Source organism: Oryctolagus cuniculus, chromosome Y (assembly GCF_051225735.1).
Source record: "Oryctolagus cuniculus isolate XC-2025 breed Fujian yellow rabbit chromosome Y, ASM5122573v1, whole genome shotgun sequence".
In the NCBI taxonomy this organism is placed as follows: domain Eukaryota; kingdom Metazoa; phylum Chordata; class Mammalia; order Lagomorpha; family Leporidae; genus Oryctolagus; species Oryctolagus cuniculus.
Window position 1 is genome coordinate 25,995,736 of NC_142889.1, and position 15,546 is coordinate 26,011,281.

Below are 15,546 nucleotides of genomic sequence, written 5' to 3' on the forward strand. Positions count from 1 at the left end.
GACTGAGGAACAGGAAATATTAGGTAAAAGGGTCAATTTTTCACCAAGAAAACCTTGATATATATAATAGAACATAACCAAATATAAACTGATGAGAGGATTAAGCAAGATTCTTGGGTTCAAGAGCAATATATACAATGAAGGGTGTTACTAGGCACAAGAAAAAAAAAGGCAACATTTTTGAAGGACAAAATACAGACTAGGAAACAAATCTCTAGACAGTTCAATGAGACCAAGAAATAATACTCAACCGTTTTCAAATCAGTACTAAAAATCTCAAACTCACAGAAAAATAAAAACAAGAATATAAAGAAAAGACCTAGAGCCCAAACACTGCGTAAACCGTAACTCACGGAAAACGTTTAAGGAGCCCCGAATCACAGGATCACAGACAATGGAACAGGGAAGTATTTCAGGAGATGGTCTGGAAGGTGTCGGCCCCCTTTGCTGTGGGAGTGTCCTGTCCCAGGAAGAGGAAAGACAGCTTCAAACTTGAGCCCAAGGCGCCCACTGTATTCCCCCAACACAGCACAGTCCCAAGGCCCGCAGGATGCATCTGATTGGCTGCGTCTCCTCTGACGCCATAAGTGCGCGCCATTGTGTGACCTACCCAAGCAGGTTGGCCTGGGCAACGCTGTGTGAATCTTCTTTCTGGGCTCCGCCATTCTTTGCTTCCGGGCTCTGCTCCTGGTCGCGGCCTCCCGTGGTCAGCCTTTCCGCTCCCTCTTACAGAGACCTCAGGACCGGGACTCCTCAAAAGCTGGAAAATGGTGAGTGAGGTCCAGTCACGTCAGGCCGCAGGATGTGCGCTGGGCCACAGCCGGATCCCTGAGAGTCTTGTCCTGGCCCTGTTTGCAGTGACTGTGGCTCAGCTCTGGAGCCCCGAATCCGCCAACATTGTTGATGAGGACAGGAAGGAACTTAGAATTCAGACTTCAGATCTGGCTGTCACGTGAGTGAGAAGCTGATTTGCGGGTCCTCTGTCCCACCTTTCTCTTTAGGGATGACCGGAGTCTCCTGAATTGCAAACAAGGTTTAATGTCAGTAACCCGGTCCTTTCAGTGTAGCTCTTCCTAGGGCCCTGCGTAGCTTTATGTTAATAATAACACAAGATCTCAAACCGGGTAAATTATGAAAAAAGGGTGTTATTTGACTCAAGGTTCTGCTCAAGGTTGCGAGGTAGCATCTGGCGATGGCTTCTTGTTGGCAGAGGCTTGGGGTGCCGCAGAAACCATGTGGCCAAATAAAGGGAGTGCTGGTGTGGCCAGGGCAAAGTGGCTTCTACAGCAGACCCTCTGGAGATAGTCCATTAATCATATGAATAGATTGAGCCTAATCATTACTTGGAATATTCCACTTGGTCCCATCGATTATGTTCTTATACTTGGAATTAAAGTTCCCCATGAGTTTCTTTTTTTTTTTTCTTAAAAAAAAAAAGATTTATTTATTTATCTGAAAGTCAGAGTTATACAGAGAGAGGAGAGGCAGAGAGAGAGAGAGAGAGAGAGAGAGAGAGAGAGAGAGGTCTTCCATTGGATCGTTCACTTCTCAATTGACCACATAGCTGGAGCTGCATCGATCCAAAGCCAGGAGCCAGGAGCTTCCTTTGGGTTTCCCACATGGGTGCAGGGGCCCAAGCACTTGGGCCGTCTTCTACTGCTTTCCCAGGCCATTGCAGAGATTGATCAGAGTGGAGCAGCCGGGTCTTGAACCTGCACCCATATGGGATGTTGGCACTTCAGGCCAGGGTGTTAACCCACTGTGTCACAGAGCTAGCCCCAAAGAGTTTCAGAGGGATAAACCATATTCAATAAAGAGTATGAAGCCTGCACCCCGCCGCCCCCCAGAAAAAAAAAGATGATCAGGGCCATTTCCCTGGCATAGTGAGTAAAGCTGCTGCCTGCAGTGCTCGTATCCCAAATGGGTGCAGTTTCCAGTCCTGGCTGCTCCACTAATGCTCCAGCTCCCTGCTAATTCCTCTGGGAAAGCACTTGGCGATAGCCCAAATCCTTGGCCCTTGCACTCATGTGGGAGACCTGGAAGAGGCTCCTGGCTCCTGGCTCCTGGGTTTGGATTGGCCCAGCTCTGGCCATTTCAGCCACTTGGGGAGTAAAGCAGCAAATGGAAGACCCCTCTCTCTCTTTTTGTTTCTCTCTCTCTCTCTGCCTCTCTGTAACTCTGTCTTTCATATAAATAAATAAATCTTTAAAAACAAACAAAAAATCAGTAAAAATGTCCAAATCTCCTTCCATGTTGCCAAATGCTAACTGCTCCTTGAAGTTCACAACACCATCAATGATTTTCTTTATGGCATATTTCATTCAGCTTCAGTTAAAACACTATTGCTAAAATAATATTGTCTTTTTTTCCCCACAAGAAAATTCCTTAACCTTTTAAAACACTTATTTTCTGTCTATGAACCTCTCCTATTAGAGGAAAGCTAAGAATGCTTACCTGGCACCCAAGTGTAAAGAGATCTTTGTTTAAAATGGGTATTTGTAGTAGTGGTTAAGATGTTCCTAGGACTCCCACAGTCCCTCTCAGAGAGCCCTGGTTTGCATTCCAGCTCTGCTTCCAGCCTAATGTTCACCTGAGGAAGAGGCAGTGATGGTTCAAGTACTTGGGTCCCAATCACCCACATAGGAGGATCTGATTTAATTCCAGCCTCCTGGCTTCAACATGGGCCAGCCTTGACTTTTGCATGCATGTGAGGAGTGAACCATTTAGTGGAAGATCTTTCCGTGACTGTCTCTGCAGCTCTACTTGTGAAATAAAATACATTTTCAAAAAACTGTCCATTTCTTCTTATCTCCCTTAAATGCAGACATCTTATTAAAATGTCATCAGTTTGAGAATCCCCTCGGAAGCTTTACAGGGCAATGTCTCCCTAACACACTCCTCTCTTTCCCTTGTCCTGAGTTGTGGGTGATGACAGATTTTCCAGGGGCCAGATCCCTAGGAGTATCAGGTGAGTGCCAGCCCCTGGCTGTTTCTTCCTAAAGAACAGTAGTAAGAAGGGGGACATTTGATGTCTCTAAGGCAAAGGGTCTCTACTGTATACCCTCCATCAATGTTGCTAACCCATTGGGACACTAAAATTTCTTCTCCCAAGTTCAGTTCTCACTATGGGAGACATATTAGTGACAGCTAATTTGATGCTGATATTGAAGGGGCAGGGCAGGAATGTGTTATGCCCTCTAGGTTCTATCTGCCTTATGCAGGAGGGAAATCTTTTGTAAAGGTAAAGAAAGACCTGACCTAGCTAAGTGGTGCCAGATTTGAAAAGCACATGCATTTTGCATCCACAGATTTGGTTTAATCAGAGTATAATTTGTCAATTTTCAATGTCTAGGAAGATCAGCTTCTGTTGGCTGAGAAAGTTTAAATTTGAGATTATTTTCATGACTGGTATAATAAAAATTTTATTTGAATTTGTCATTTTTGGCTCAGAGATCCTAAGACATCTGGAATTTCCTGAATGGTAGGCCTGGCTCTGTTCCTGCCTAACACACACATTTCAGATGGTAGCTACGTCTATGTTAATGAGATGACTCTGGGTAGGATCCCTAAATAACATCAGAATGGGGACAGGGCATCAGAAAGAGCCAATACTTGCTTTCCACTGGCATCTTCATGGGGCTGCATGGTGCTTATTTTTATATTTAGTCTATGTCTTTATGTTTGCCTTTAAAATATATTTATGCATCTTCAGTTGATATATAAAATATCATATGTCTTTTATGTGATGAGAACACTTAAAATCTAATTTCTTCATTATTTTCCTTAGTAGAACACATTGTTATTAACTATTGTTATCATGTTGTACAATGTACATTTTCAAGTTATTCTTCCTATGGAGTTGAAATTTATTCTCCTTTGAGCAACATGGCCTCGAATCCCCTCCATGTCTCTTTAAATTTAAATAATTTTCCTGTGGATCCAAAGTTGGGTCTTGGTCTTAATTGAACTGTGTCAGTCTCTTAATTGGAGTAATTAGTTAATACACATTTAAGATGATGATTGCTATATTTGGATTAATATGCAGCATATTTGAAATTGATTCCCCTTTATTATAATTATTTCTAAAAGTCTTACTGATTTGTATTTGTTTGAAAAAGATCTAGAAACAGAGGAAGAGAAAGATCTTTTTTTTATTTTTTTTGACAGGCAGGAGTGGACAGTGAGAGAGAGAGACAGAGAGAAAGGTCTTCCTTTTTCTGTTGATTCACCCCCCAATGGCTGCTGCAGCCTGTGTGCTGTGGCCAGCGCACTGCATTGATCCATAGCCAGGAGCCAGATGCTTCTCCTGGTCTCCCATGTGGTTGCAAGGCCCAAGGACTTGGGCCATCCTCCACTGCACTCCCGGGCCATAGCAGAGAGCTGGACTGGAAGAGGAGCAACTGGGACAGAATCTGGTGCCCTGCCTGGGACTAGAACCCGGTGTGCCGGCACCACAGGTAGAAGATTAGCCTATTGAGGCACGGTGCCAGCCCGAGAAAGATGTTATCTAATGTTTTAGTCTCTGAATGCCTGCAACAATTGTGGTTAATTCAAGCTAAGCACAGGAGCCAAGAAGTCCTTCCAGGTTTCCCACATGTGTGGCAGAGATCCAAACACTAGAAGCATGAACTGCTGCCTGCCACAGTATGCATTAGAGGGAAATTGTATCAGAACTGGAAAAGCTGTACTCAGACCTGACATTATGATATGGGATGTGATCATCAGAAGTAGTGTGTAAAATGCTCCACCCAACACCCAGCACTGTCTTTGTTCATAAAGTTTCCCTAGTTTTCTCACTTATCACTTTATTTTTTTAAGATTTATTTTATTTATTTGAAAGGCAGAATTACAGAGAGGTAGAGATAGAGAGAGAGGTCTTCCATCCGCTGTTTCACTCCCTAGATGGCCGCAATGGCTGGAACTGCACCGATTCAAAACCAGGAGCCAGGAGCTCCTTTTGGGTCTCCTGCATGGGTACAGGGGCCCAAGGACGTGGGCCATCTTCCACTGCTTTCCAAGGCTATAGCAGAGAGCTGGATCAGAAGAGGAGCAACCGGGACTTGAACCGGCGCCCATATGGGATGCCAGTGCTGCAGGCCAGGGTGTTAACCCGCTGTGCCACAGTGGCGGCCCCTTATCTCTTTATTTTTCAAAAGATTTATGCATCTATTTTATTTATGAGCAGAGAGACACACAATGCGAAACAAGAGGGAATTGCCATCTGCAAGTTCATTCTCCAAGTTCCTGTGTGATAATTGTGATTTTCCTGGACAAAGATATAAGCCAAGAAATTAATCTATGTCAAAGATTGAGATGGCAGAGATGCAAAAATCACGTCATTACCTACTTCCTTCCATGGTATGCATTAGCACAAAGTGGGAATTGGGAATGTAGCCAAGACTAAAACACTGGACTCCAGTGTGGGATGGTGGCATTCAGAACTCTCTCTTAACCACTATACAAAAGGCCCACATCTTCTCACTAAAGTTGAGCATTCTATTAAGATGTCAAGGATATATGCTTTCTAATATTTTAAAATAATTTCTCTAGAGTTTGCAGTGTACATTATCAAATAACCCAAACCCACTTTCAAGTAACATGCTATTTTTTAGGTAGTGCAGATAACTTTTAATAGAATTTTCCCAATCCCTTCCTCCTACCTTCTGTATAATTTGTCATTCCTTTTATCTATCAGAAGTTGTAACGACTGAGTTGATATCATTTTGGATAAACCTTTTTTTCTGGTAAATTATGTAGAAACAAACAAAGTGAATTCCTTTTTGTACCTTCACTTAATTTTTTAAAGATTTATTTATTTATTTGAAGGGCAGTTGCAGAGAAGCAGAGGTATAGTGAGAGAGAGAGAAAGAGGGAGAGAAGTCTTCCATCTGCTGGTTCACTCCCTAGATAGCCTCAATGGCCGGAGCTGTGCCGATCTGAAGCCAGGAACCAGGAGCTTCCTTCTGGTCTTCTCATGTGGGTGCAGGAGCCTAAGGACTTGGGCCATCTCCCATTGCTTTCCCAGGTCATAGCAGAGAGCTGGATTGGAAGTGAAACAGCCAGGACTCAAACCGGTGCCCATATGGGAAGTGGGCACTGCAGGAGGCAGCTTTACCTGCTACACCACAGTGCCTGTCCCTACTCAGGTCCTTTTACTGGTTAACTATATTGTTTCTTGTTGCTACTGTGCAGTTTTTCCAGTTCTGTATGTATTCTGTGTATCAGTCCTTTGTCAGATGCATAGTTTGCAAATGTTTTAGCTCATTCAATTGGTTATATCTTCATTTTGGTGGCTGTTTTGTTTATATTTTTGTTTTTGGTTTTAGGAATCTTCTTAGTTGATATCAAAATCATATATTTGTGTTTTTATTGCCCACACTTTTGGGATCTTATTCAAAGCTATTGCTTATGCCAGTGTTGTAGAGTTCCCTGTCTTCTTTATGAGATTTATGTCTTACATTAAGTTCATTGAGTAAATTTGTTTTTTTGTGTAGGGTAACATTGGGGCAGTCTCCTTTCAGTCTTCTGCATACGAATACCCATTTTCCTCTGGACAATTACTGAAAAGATTTCTTTCTTTAGCATATTTTTGGAGTATCTGTCAAATGTAAATTATCTGTGGATGTATGGGTTTCTTTCTGGGACCTCTATTCTGTCCCATTGGTCTATGTGTCTGTTTTAATGCCAGTGGTTATAATATCTGTTATAAAGTAATACATATAATATACTATATATTATATGTATTATAATATATTATAATTATATTATGATTATAATATATTATATATTATATAATATGTAATATGTATATAATATAGTATAATTATGTTATTATATATGTATTAACAAATATTATAGTATACTATCTGTTATAAATATCTGTATTGGATTCAGATATTTTAGTGATACCAGAATGCTGTTCTTCAGTATTGCTTTGGCTGTTTGGGATACTTTTTGACCCCATATTAATTCTCCAAAACATTGATTAATTTGAAAGTTGGAATATTAGAGAAAGAGAGGGAGAGACAGAAAGAGATATTCCAACTGTTGATTCACTCCTCAAATGGTCACAGTGGCCAGGCCTGGGCCAGATGGAACTTAGGAGCCAAGAGCTTCATTTGAGTCTCCCATGTGGGTGGCAGGGCCTCAAGTACTTGAGCTGCCTTCCATTGCTATCCCAAGCCATTAACTGAGAGCTGGCTCAGAAGTGGACCACTTAGGACTCAAACCAGAGCACATCTGGGGTACCAGCATCACAGATGGGGGCTTTATGTGATATGCCACAATGCTGACCCCAATTCCATATTATTTTTAAGTTCATTTTGTGTAATACTATGAAGAATTTATTTGTGTTCTGATGGCAGTTTTTAACCTTTTCTCTTCAATTCCTTTCATCACTATTTGTAAATTTTTTCTTGCAGAGGTCTTTCACATCCTGGGTTATATTTATTCCAAGGTCTTTTGTTTTCTTGCAGCTGTTGTGAATCCAATTTTTTTATAGTTTTCAGTGAGTTCACTATTGGATACGAAAGTGCTCCTGATTCTTCTGTGTTCATTTTGTATCCCGCAACTTTGGTGAATCCATTGATCAGTTACAGAAGTCTCTTGGTAGAGTCATTTGTTTTCTCTGTGTATAGAATTGTGTCATCTGGAAACAGAACATAATTTGCTTTCTTCTTTCCTGTTAGCAGCCTTTTCTTTCTGCCACTTGCCTACTTTTTTGGTGCAAACTTTCAGTGCAATATTGAATAACAGTGGTTAGACTCAGCATTCTTGTCTGGCTCCAGATCTTGAATGAAATGCTTTCAGCTCTTTGCCATTCTGCATAATGTTAGATATGGGTTAATAATATACAGGCTTTACTGTATTGAGGTATGATCCTTCTAAAAATATGTTGCTCACAATTTTGTCATAAATTGATGTTAATTTTTGAATGCTTTAATTACCCCAATTGAGATAATTCTAATGATGTTATCCATCATCTTGTTGATGTGATTTATTTTCTTTTTGATTTGCATGCATTTAACTATCCCTTACACCCCCAGGACACATCCTAATTGGTTTTTATTTGCTGTAGGATTTGATGGCTAGTCTTATGAAAATTTTATATCTATAATCATCAGGCATATTGGTCTATAGTTTTATATTTGAAAGATAGAGATCTCTCTGCTGACTCACTCCAATATTGGAATCTAGACAATTCTTTCTTCATGGATGACTTTGAAGGGGATTCATCTCTTTAAAGTGTTTGGAGTAATTTTAGAAGGACAGATGTTAGTCCTTTAAAAAAAGATAGAGAATTAGGCTGGCGCCATGGCTCAATAGGCTAATCCTCCACCTTGCGGTGCCGGCACACCAGGTTCTAGTCCTGGTCAGGGTGGCAGATTCTGTCCCAGTTGCCCCTCTCCCAGGCCAGCTGTCTGCTATGGCCCAGGAGTGCAGTGGAGGATGGCCCAAGTACTTGGCCCTGTACCCCATGGGAGACCAGGATAAGCACCTGGCTCCTGCCTTTGGATCAGCGTGGTGCACCGGCCACGGCAGCCATTGGAGGGTGAACCAATGGCAAAAAGGAAGACCTTTCTCTCTGTCTCTCTCTCACTGTCCACTCTGCCTATCCAAAATAAATAAATAAATAAATAAATAAATAAATAAATAAATAAAAGATATAGAATTAGTAATGAAGACAATATTTTAAACGCATATAATTTTCTCAGAGAGATTACTAAATTAGCTGTATAAGGAATCCTAGTGAGGTTTTCAGCATTTTGGTAGTCACTTGTAATGTTGTTCAATGTATCTTTAAGTTTATTATCTGTGTGTTGTCAGTTCACTCACTGATTATCACTAGTTTCATGAGAATGGGGATGACTTACGGGATTTGAAATAAAAAAATTATATTAACAACAATCTTCGTAACATCTGTGCAGTCTATAATGTACATAAATAATGTGAGTCATTTATAAGATATTTGAGTTTAATTCCTTTTAGCTGATATGCCATTACTAGGTGGCAATTATAAACATAATTCATAATTCACTGAGCAAGCAAACAATAAAGTTGTAAGTTTCCTAGAGAGATTTCTGACATGACAGTGTGAGTAGTTGTGTGGACCCTCACTCCAGTAGAATTAATCAAAACAACTTTGCAAACTAATATCCCTGCAAAGACTCTAGAAATGGTCTCAAAGACATTTAGCAGCTAAATATTAGGAAAATCTAAGATTTGCTAAGAGCAGAGGGACTCAGCAGTACTATTTAAATCTAGACCTGATTTCCCTCTCCCCTGCCCTGACTCAGAAGGAAGCTATTCCACACAGGAACAATGGGAAACATAGGGCTCTGCTTGCTGGGAGCTGCCACCTGGGGAGAAAGACATCTTGATTTCTCCTATCTGCAGCTACCTGATGCCAGAATTATGTTCTTTATAAATACAGCTGAGAGATAGGGCTCAATCCCACTCAAGTGACAGAGGCTCTATATTGGTCAGAACACTTGGATTTCCTATTACACTCAACATCCATAGTAGACAAATCTATACAAACAGCATATTTGTAGTGGCTTTAGTTTCAAAGCATTGGGGACATGGAAGAAAAGCAAAAGGGTACTCTTTTTTACTTATTTATTTGTGTTTATTTTATTTTTCTACTGTATTTATTTGAAAGGCAGAATTACAGAGAGGGAAAGAAAGATCTTCCATCAGCTGGTTCACTCTCCCCAAATGGCTTCAATGGCTGTGGCTGGAAGGCTGGAGTCCAACACTCCATTTAAGTCTCCCACATGAGTTCAGAGTCCCAAGGCCCAATGGGATGCCAATATTGCAGAGGGTGGCTTGATCTAATGTGTCACAACAGTAATTCCTTTTGTTAATTTTAGAAGCAAGGAGAGGGGGAAGATATAAAAATGCTCACATCAGTGAGGCTGAGTTATATATTTTAAAAAAAGACATGTAGATTCTGTGTCTAACTTCTTTCACCTAGCATAATGTTCCTAAAATCCATTTATGTTGTACATTTTGTTTCAGTAATAATTTCACTGAACAGATGCATCATAGTGTATCTATTTGCTCATTGAAAACATTTAGGTTGTTTCAGTTTTATTTGAGTATTAATAAAGCTGTTATGCATATTCAGATGCAGATTCTTTGTGTGACTGTTAGGTTTTCATTCCCCTGAGATAAATAGCTGGGAATGCAACTTTTAAATTATACTCATATGGTGATGAGTGTTTATAAAACACTGCCATGATTTTTTCCAGAGCTGATATTCCAGCTTACATTCCAACCTGTAATTTGAGAGAGGTCTAGTCACTCCAAATCCTTGCTACCACTTTATATCATCAGCATAAACTTTAGTCAGTATAATAGACTGTGGTAGTATTCATTCTGTTCTTAATTTGTATTTCCACAAAGGCTAATGAACTTGTTTATTTTTCATGTACTTACTTCCAGTATGTATATACCTACCCCTTTGTGAAATGTATGTTCATGTCTTTCTCCATTTCTGATTGGACTTCCTATTTTCCCATAAATCAGTTTAGAGTATGTATATATACTCATACATATAAATTGTATATAGATAGTGTGCATATGTATATATAGTGTGTATCTCTATACACACACATACATACTAGATACATGTACTTTTTGAGGCATGTGATTTGCACCCCATTAGTATGTAGTATTTCATTTTTTGTAACACTGTAAATGCATACTGAAACATTCAGCTATCATTTATGTACACAATTGTTTCTTACCTCAGTCAGCCATTTTTATATGTACAAATTTTGAATCTCTGTCATTTTGGAGATATATAAAATAATTATACATTCCTTGTCAATTGGTCTTTTCGTCATTATGAAATGTTATTTTTTATCCCTAGCAATATGCCATGCCCTGAAATCTATGTTGCTTCTTATCAATATAGTCAGTCTAGCTTACTATGATTAGTGTTTGCAAGGTATTCTTTTTCTTTTAACTTGTCTGTGTATTGATATTTAATTTAATTTTCATTTCTTTCAGAAATTTAGCTTTTTTAGCATATAGTTGGGGTGGCATTTTTTTTTTCAGTAAGAAAACTGATTTAATTGGAATGCTTACAGCCTTTACAGTTAATGTAATCATCAGTAAGACTTTCAGTGTTTCATTGTACTGCATATTTGTTGTTTATTTTGTTCTCACTTACAAAGCTTTCCTTCTTTCTCTAGCTAGTTGTGTTTATTTATTCATTTAGGATATATTTTGTCCTAGCTATTTGTTTATGGGCTTTAGCCCTTTATTCTTTTTAAAATATGGCTATACTGAGTGAAATAAGCCAGTCCCAAAGGGAAAAATACCATATATTCGCCCTGATTGGTGACAACTGACTGAACACCAAAAAGGAAACCTGTTGAAGTGAAATCGACACTATGAGAAGTGGTGACTTGATCAGCATAGCCCTGACTGTTAATGAACAACTTAATACATTATCCCTCTTAGTAGTTTTTTTTTTTTTTTGTCTGTTCTACTTAATATGACTGGTTTAATTCTGTAATTAATACACAGTTATTCTTAAGTGTTGAAATTTAACTGAAAGGTGATCCCTGTTAAACATGAGAGTGGGGATAAGAGAGGGAAGAGATGTACAATTTGGGACATGCTCAAGCTGACTTGCCCCAAATGGTAGAGTTAGAAACATACCAGGGGACTCCAATTTAATCCCATCAAGGTGGCATGTACCAATGCCATCTCACTAGTCCAAGTGATCAATTTCAATTCACAATTGATCATAATGAAAGGACAAAGAGTCAAAGGGAGCACATAAACAAGTCTAGTACCTGCTAATACTAACTGATAGAATTAATAAAGGGGAGAGTGATCCAACATGGGAAGTGAGATACTCAGCAGACTCATAGAATGGCAGATGTCGTAAACAGCACTCTGGCCTCAGAATCAGACCTAAAGGCATTCGGATCTGGCTGAAAAGCCCATGAGAGTTTTTCAGGCATGGAAAGCCAAGACACTCTGGCAAAAAAAAAAAAAAAAAAAAAAAAAAAAAACTAAATGAAAGATCTCTGTGAGTGAGATCCCAGTGGAAAGAACAGGTCTTCAAAGAAGGAGGTACCTTTCTCTGAAGGGAGGAGAGAACCTCCACTTTGACTATGACCTTGTCTAAACAAGATAAGAGTCGGAGAACTCAAGGGCTTCCTTAGCCTTGGAAACTCATGACTGGAGCATAGGGAGATTACTGATGCCATAAAAAGGAGTGTCAATTTGTAAAGTCAACAACAGGAGTCACTGTGCACTTACTCCTCATGTAGGATCTCTGTCCTTAATGTGCTGTGCATTGAGCGTGAATGCTATAACGAGTACTCAAACAGTATATTTCACTTTGTATTTCTATGTGGGTGCAAACTGTTGAAATCTTTACTTAATGTATACCAAACTGATCTTCTGTTAAAAAAAAAAAAAAGAAGAAATTGTCAATTCCGAACTTGACTCTCACTGGGATTAAACATGACAATAGGTCTGATCTGATTTCATCATCATTTAAAAAATCATCTATTATTTTTCACTTTATGTTTCTGTGTGGGAGCAAACTGTTGAAATCTTTACTTAATATATGCTAAACTGATCTTCTGTATATAAAGAGAATCAAAAATGAATCTTGATGTGAATGGAAGGGGAGAGGGACTGGGAGAGGGTAGGGTTGCGGGTGGGAGGGACGTTATGGGGGGGAAGGCATTGTAATCCATAAGCCGTACTTTGGAAATTTATATTCATTAAATAAAAGTTAAAAAATATGATTTTCTATGCATTAATATAATCACATTTACCTTATCTCAGTCTATTTGTTTAACATTTTTATTTATTTATGGGCATGCAGGGATGGAGATGAGAGTAAGTTCCAGAGTGAGAGCAAGAGAATGAGGAAGAATGTGTGTGTGAGGGAGAGAGAGGGAGAGAGAGAGAGAGACATCTCCCATCAGCAGGCTTCTCTCTCAAATACCAAAAATGCTCATGGTAGGGCTAATTCCAAAGTGGTAACTCGACTAAAATCCAGATCTCCCACATTGGTGGCAAGGACCCATCAATTTGAGTCATCACCTGTTGCTGCCCAAGGGTGTACACCAGCTGGAAACCAGAATCAGAACTCAAAGTAGGATTCAAACCATTATGTTAAAGGGAGGGAGGGAGGGAGGGGGGATGGGAGGGGATTGGAGAGAAGGGAAGGGAAGGGAAGGGAAGGGAAGGGAAGGGAAGGGAAGGGAAGGGAAGGGAAGGGATACAAGGAGACAGACATTCTATATGCTAGCTCACTCCACAGATGCTGGATGATGACAATATCCAGAGCTGGTCCGGGCCAGAAGATGGCAAATCAATCCAAGCCACCTCTGTGGGTGACAGAGAATCAACTATTTGAGCCATCACCTGCTGCCTCCCAGAGTTTGCACCAGCAGGAAACTGCAATCAGGAGTGGAGTTGGGACTCCAATCCAGGCCCTCCAATAAGGGATGCAGCTGTATCAAGTGGATCTTAATTGCTATGACAAAGGCCTGCCCTGTATGTATTTTATTAATTCCAAAACACATTGTTACTATTGTTACATTAAATGGATAAATGTGTATTGAAAGATTTTAAAAATAAGAGAAACACATTTTATATTTACCTATGGATTTACCATTTCTGGGCTCTTTATTTCTTTTTTGTGGATCTGGATTTCCATTTGCACAAATTTCCTTCAATTTACAATAAATATTTGTACAATAAAAATTTGTTTAAATTATTGTGTAATTTGTAGCAGATGATTTTTTTATTTGTATACCTGAAAAAGCATTTCATCATATGTATGAAAGAAACTTATATATGTGTGTGTGTACACAAATATATATATATATAATACATATATATGTTTCATATATATGTTTCTACTTTTAAACTAAATATAGATGTTATGGTGAGTCTTTCACTCTCATTGTTGGAACTTGGAAATCTCCCAGTTTGGGGAATGGTTTTATCTTGGGCTTCCTAGTTTCACCTGACTTACACACACCTTAATATCCACCAATGCAGAGACCCTTATGCAGATTTATGTAGATCTTTCTCTGGATAGCTTCCTTCTTCCTGATCCACGTCTCCCAAATCACACCTGCTTCAGCCTCTGACAACACAAGTTCTACTCAGCCCAGAGGAACCACCTTAGTTTCCATCCTCCTGAGCTACCTTCTTCTAACAGAAATGGGTCCTCTTTTACAGGGGACTCTTGTTTTCTTGCTCAAGGATTATGGACCAAGACTCCTGTTGCCCAATATCTGTATGCATTGGTCTCATTTTTCTGTATTCTTACTGTTTATGGTGGGAAGACAAATCTGGTACCAATGATTTCAACAAGGCTCAAAATGAATAAAGCAGGCCAGCACCATGGCTCACTTGGCTAATCCTCCACCTGTGGTGCTGACACCCCGGGTTGTAGTCCCGGTTGGGGCTCCAGGTACCAGTCCCAATTGCTCCTCTTCCAGTCCAGCTCTCTGATGTGGCCCGGGAGAGCAGTGGAGCATGGCCCAAGTGCTTGGGTCCCTGCACCCACATGGGAGACTGGGAGGAAGTATCCAGCTCCTGGCTTTGAACCGTCACAGCACCAGCCTTAGCAACCATTAGGGGAGTGAACCATCTCCTGATGCATCTTAGAGGCAGTGATTATGGTCTCAGTGCTTGGGTCCATTTCACCCACCAGGAAGATCTTAAAGGAGTTCCTCACTCGGCTTATATTTGACCCAGATTTGGTTGTTGTGAGCATTTGGGGAGGGAACCAGCAGGTGGGGGTTCATCTCTCTCTCTCTTGCTCTATCTCTCTCTCTCTCTTTTTAATACTAAATAATAATAAAAGACTCAAAAGATTTTAAAAATTCCTACTTTTAGAATTCATTGTTGAAAATGACCAATATGAGAAGGTAAGTGTTATTTTAATTCCATTGAAGGTAATGATTATTTGATGTTCTGCCAGTATACATATAGAATTTCTCCCCATTCTTAAATTTGACTGTGTTTCTACTATATGTCTTCAGATGTTCTACTCACTAAATTGACTTAGAATATAGCCAACTCTTCCACATTACAATATCACTTTATAGAGTATATACATATGTACCATAACACATTTCAATATTTGGGGATAATTCCTGCATTAACTCATGATGCTAAGTGGATTTTTTTTTTTGGACAGGCAGAGTGGACAGTGAGAGAGAGACAGAGAGAAAGGTCTTCCTTTTCCATTGGTTCACTCCCCAATGGCCGCAGTGGCCAGCGCACTGTGGCCAGCGCACTTAACTGATGTGAAGCCAGGAGCCTGGTGCTTCTCTTGGTCTTCCATGCGGGTGCAGGTCTCAAGCACTTGTGCCATCCTCCACTGCACTCCCGGGCCACAGCAGAGAGCTAGACTGGAAGAGGAGCAATTGGGAAAGAATCTGGCACCCCGACTGGGACTAGAACCTGGTGTGCGGGTGCCTCATGAGGAGGATTAGGCTATGTAGCCGCAGCACCATCCATCAGGCTTCCATAGCCTTGGCAACTCAT

The 15,546-nt window shown here is 40.1% G+C and overlaps 1 protein-coding gene across 3 annotated transcripts; it reads left to right on the forward strand.

Moving 5' to 3' along the window:
* Positions 1-376: 376 nt before the first annotated feature.
* On the forward strand, positions 377-13,586 carry LOC149119416 (uncharacterized). Of its 3 annotated transcripts, XM_089325249.1 has the most exons (4): positions 377-770; positions 859-952; positions 12,860-13,132; positions 13,301-13,586. In XM_089325249.1, exons 1-4 carry the CDS (start codon positions 551-553, stop codon positions 13,482-13,484), a joined length of 771 nt encoding a protein of 256 aa, XP_089181375.1. In that variant the 5' UTR covers positions 377-550; the 3' UTR covers positions 13,485-13,586. The 3 variants fall into 3 exon arrangements, 1 of the variants encoding a protein (XP_089181375.1); XR_016228750.1 differs by lacking the exons at positions 12,860-13,132; positions 13,301-13,586 and adding an exon at positions 2,567-2,794 and having other exon boundaries at positions 563-770; XR_016228751.1 differs by lacking the exon at positions 12,860-13,132 and having other exon boundaries at positions 630-770.
* Positions 13,587-15,546: the final 1,960 nt, after the last annotated feature.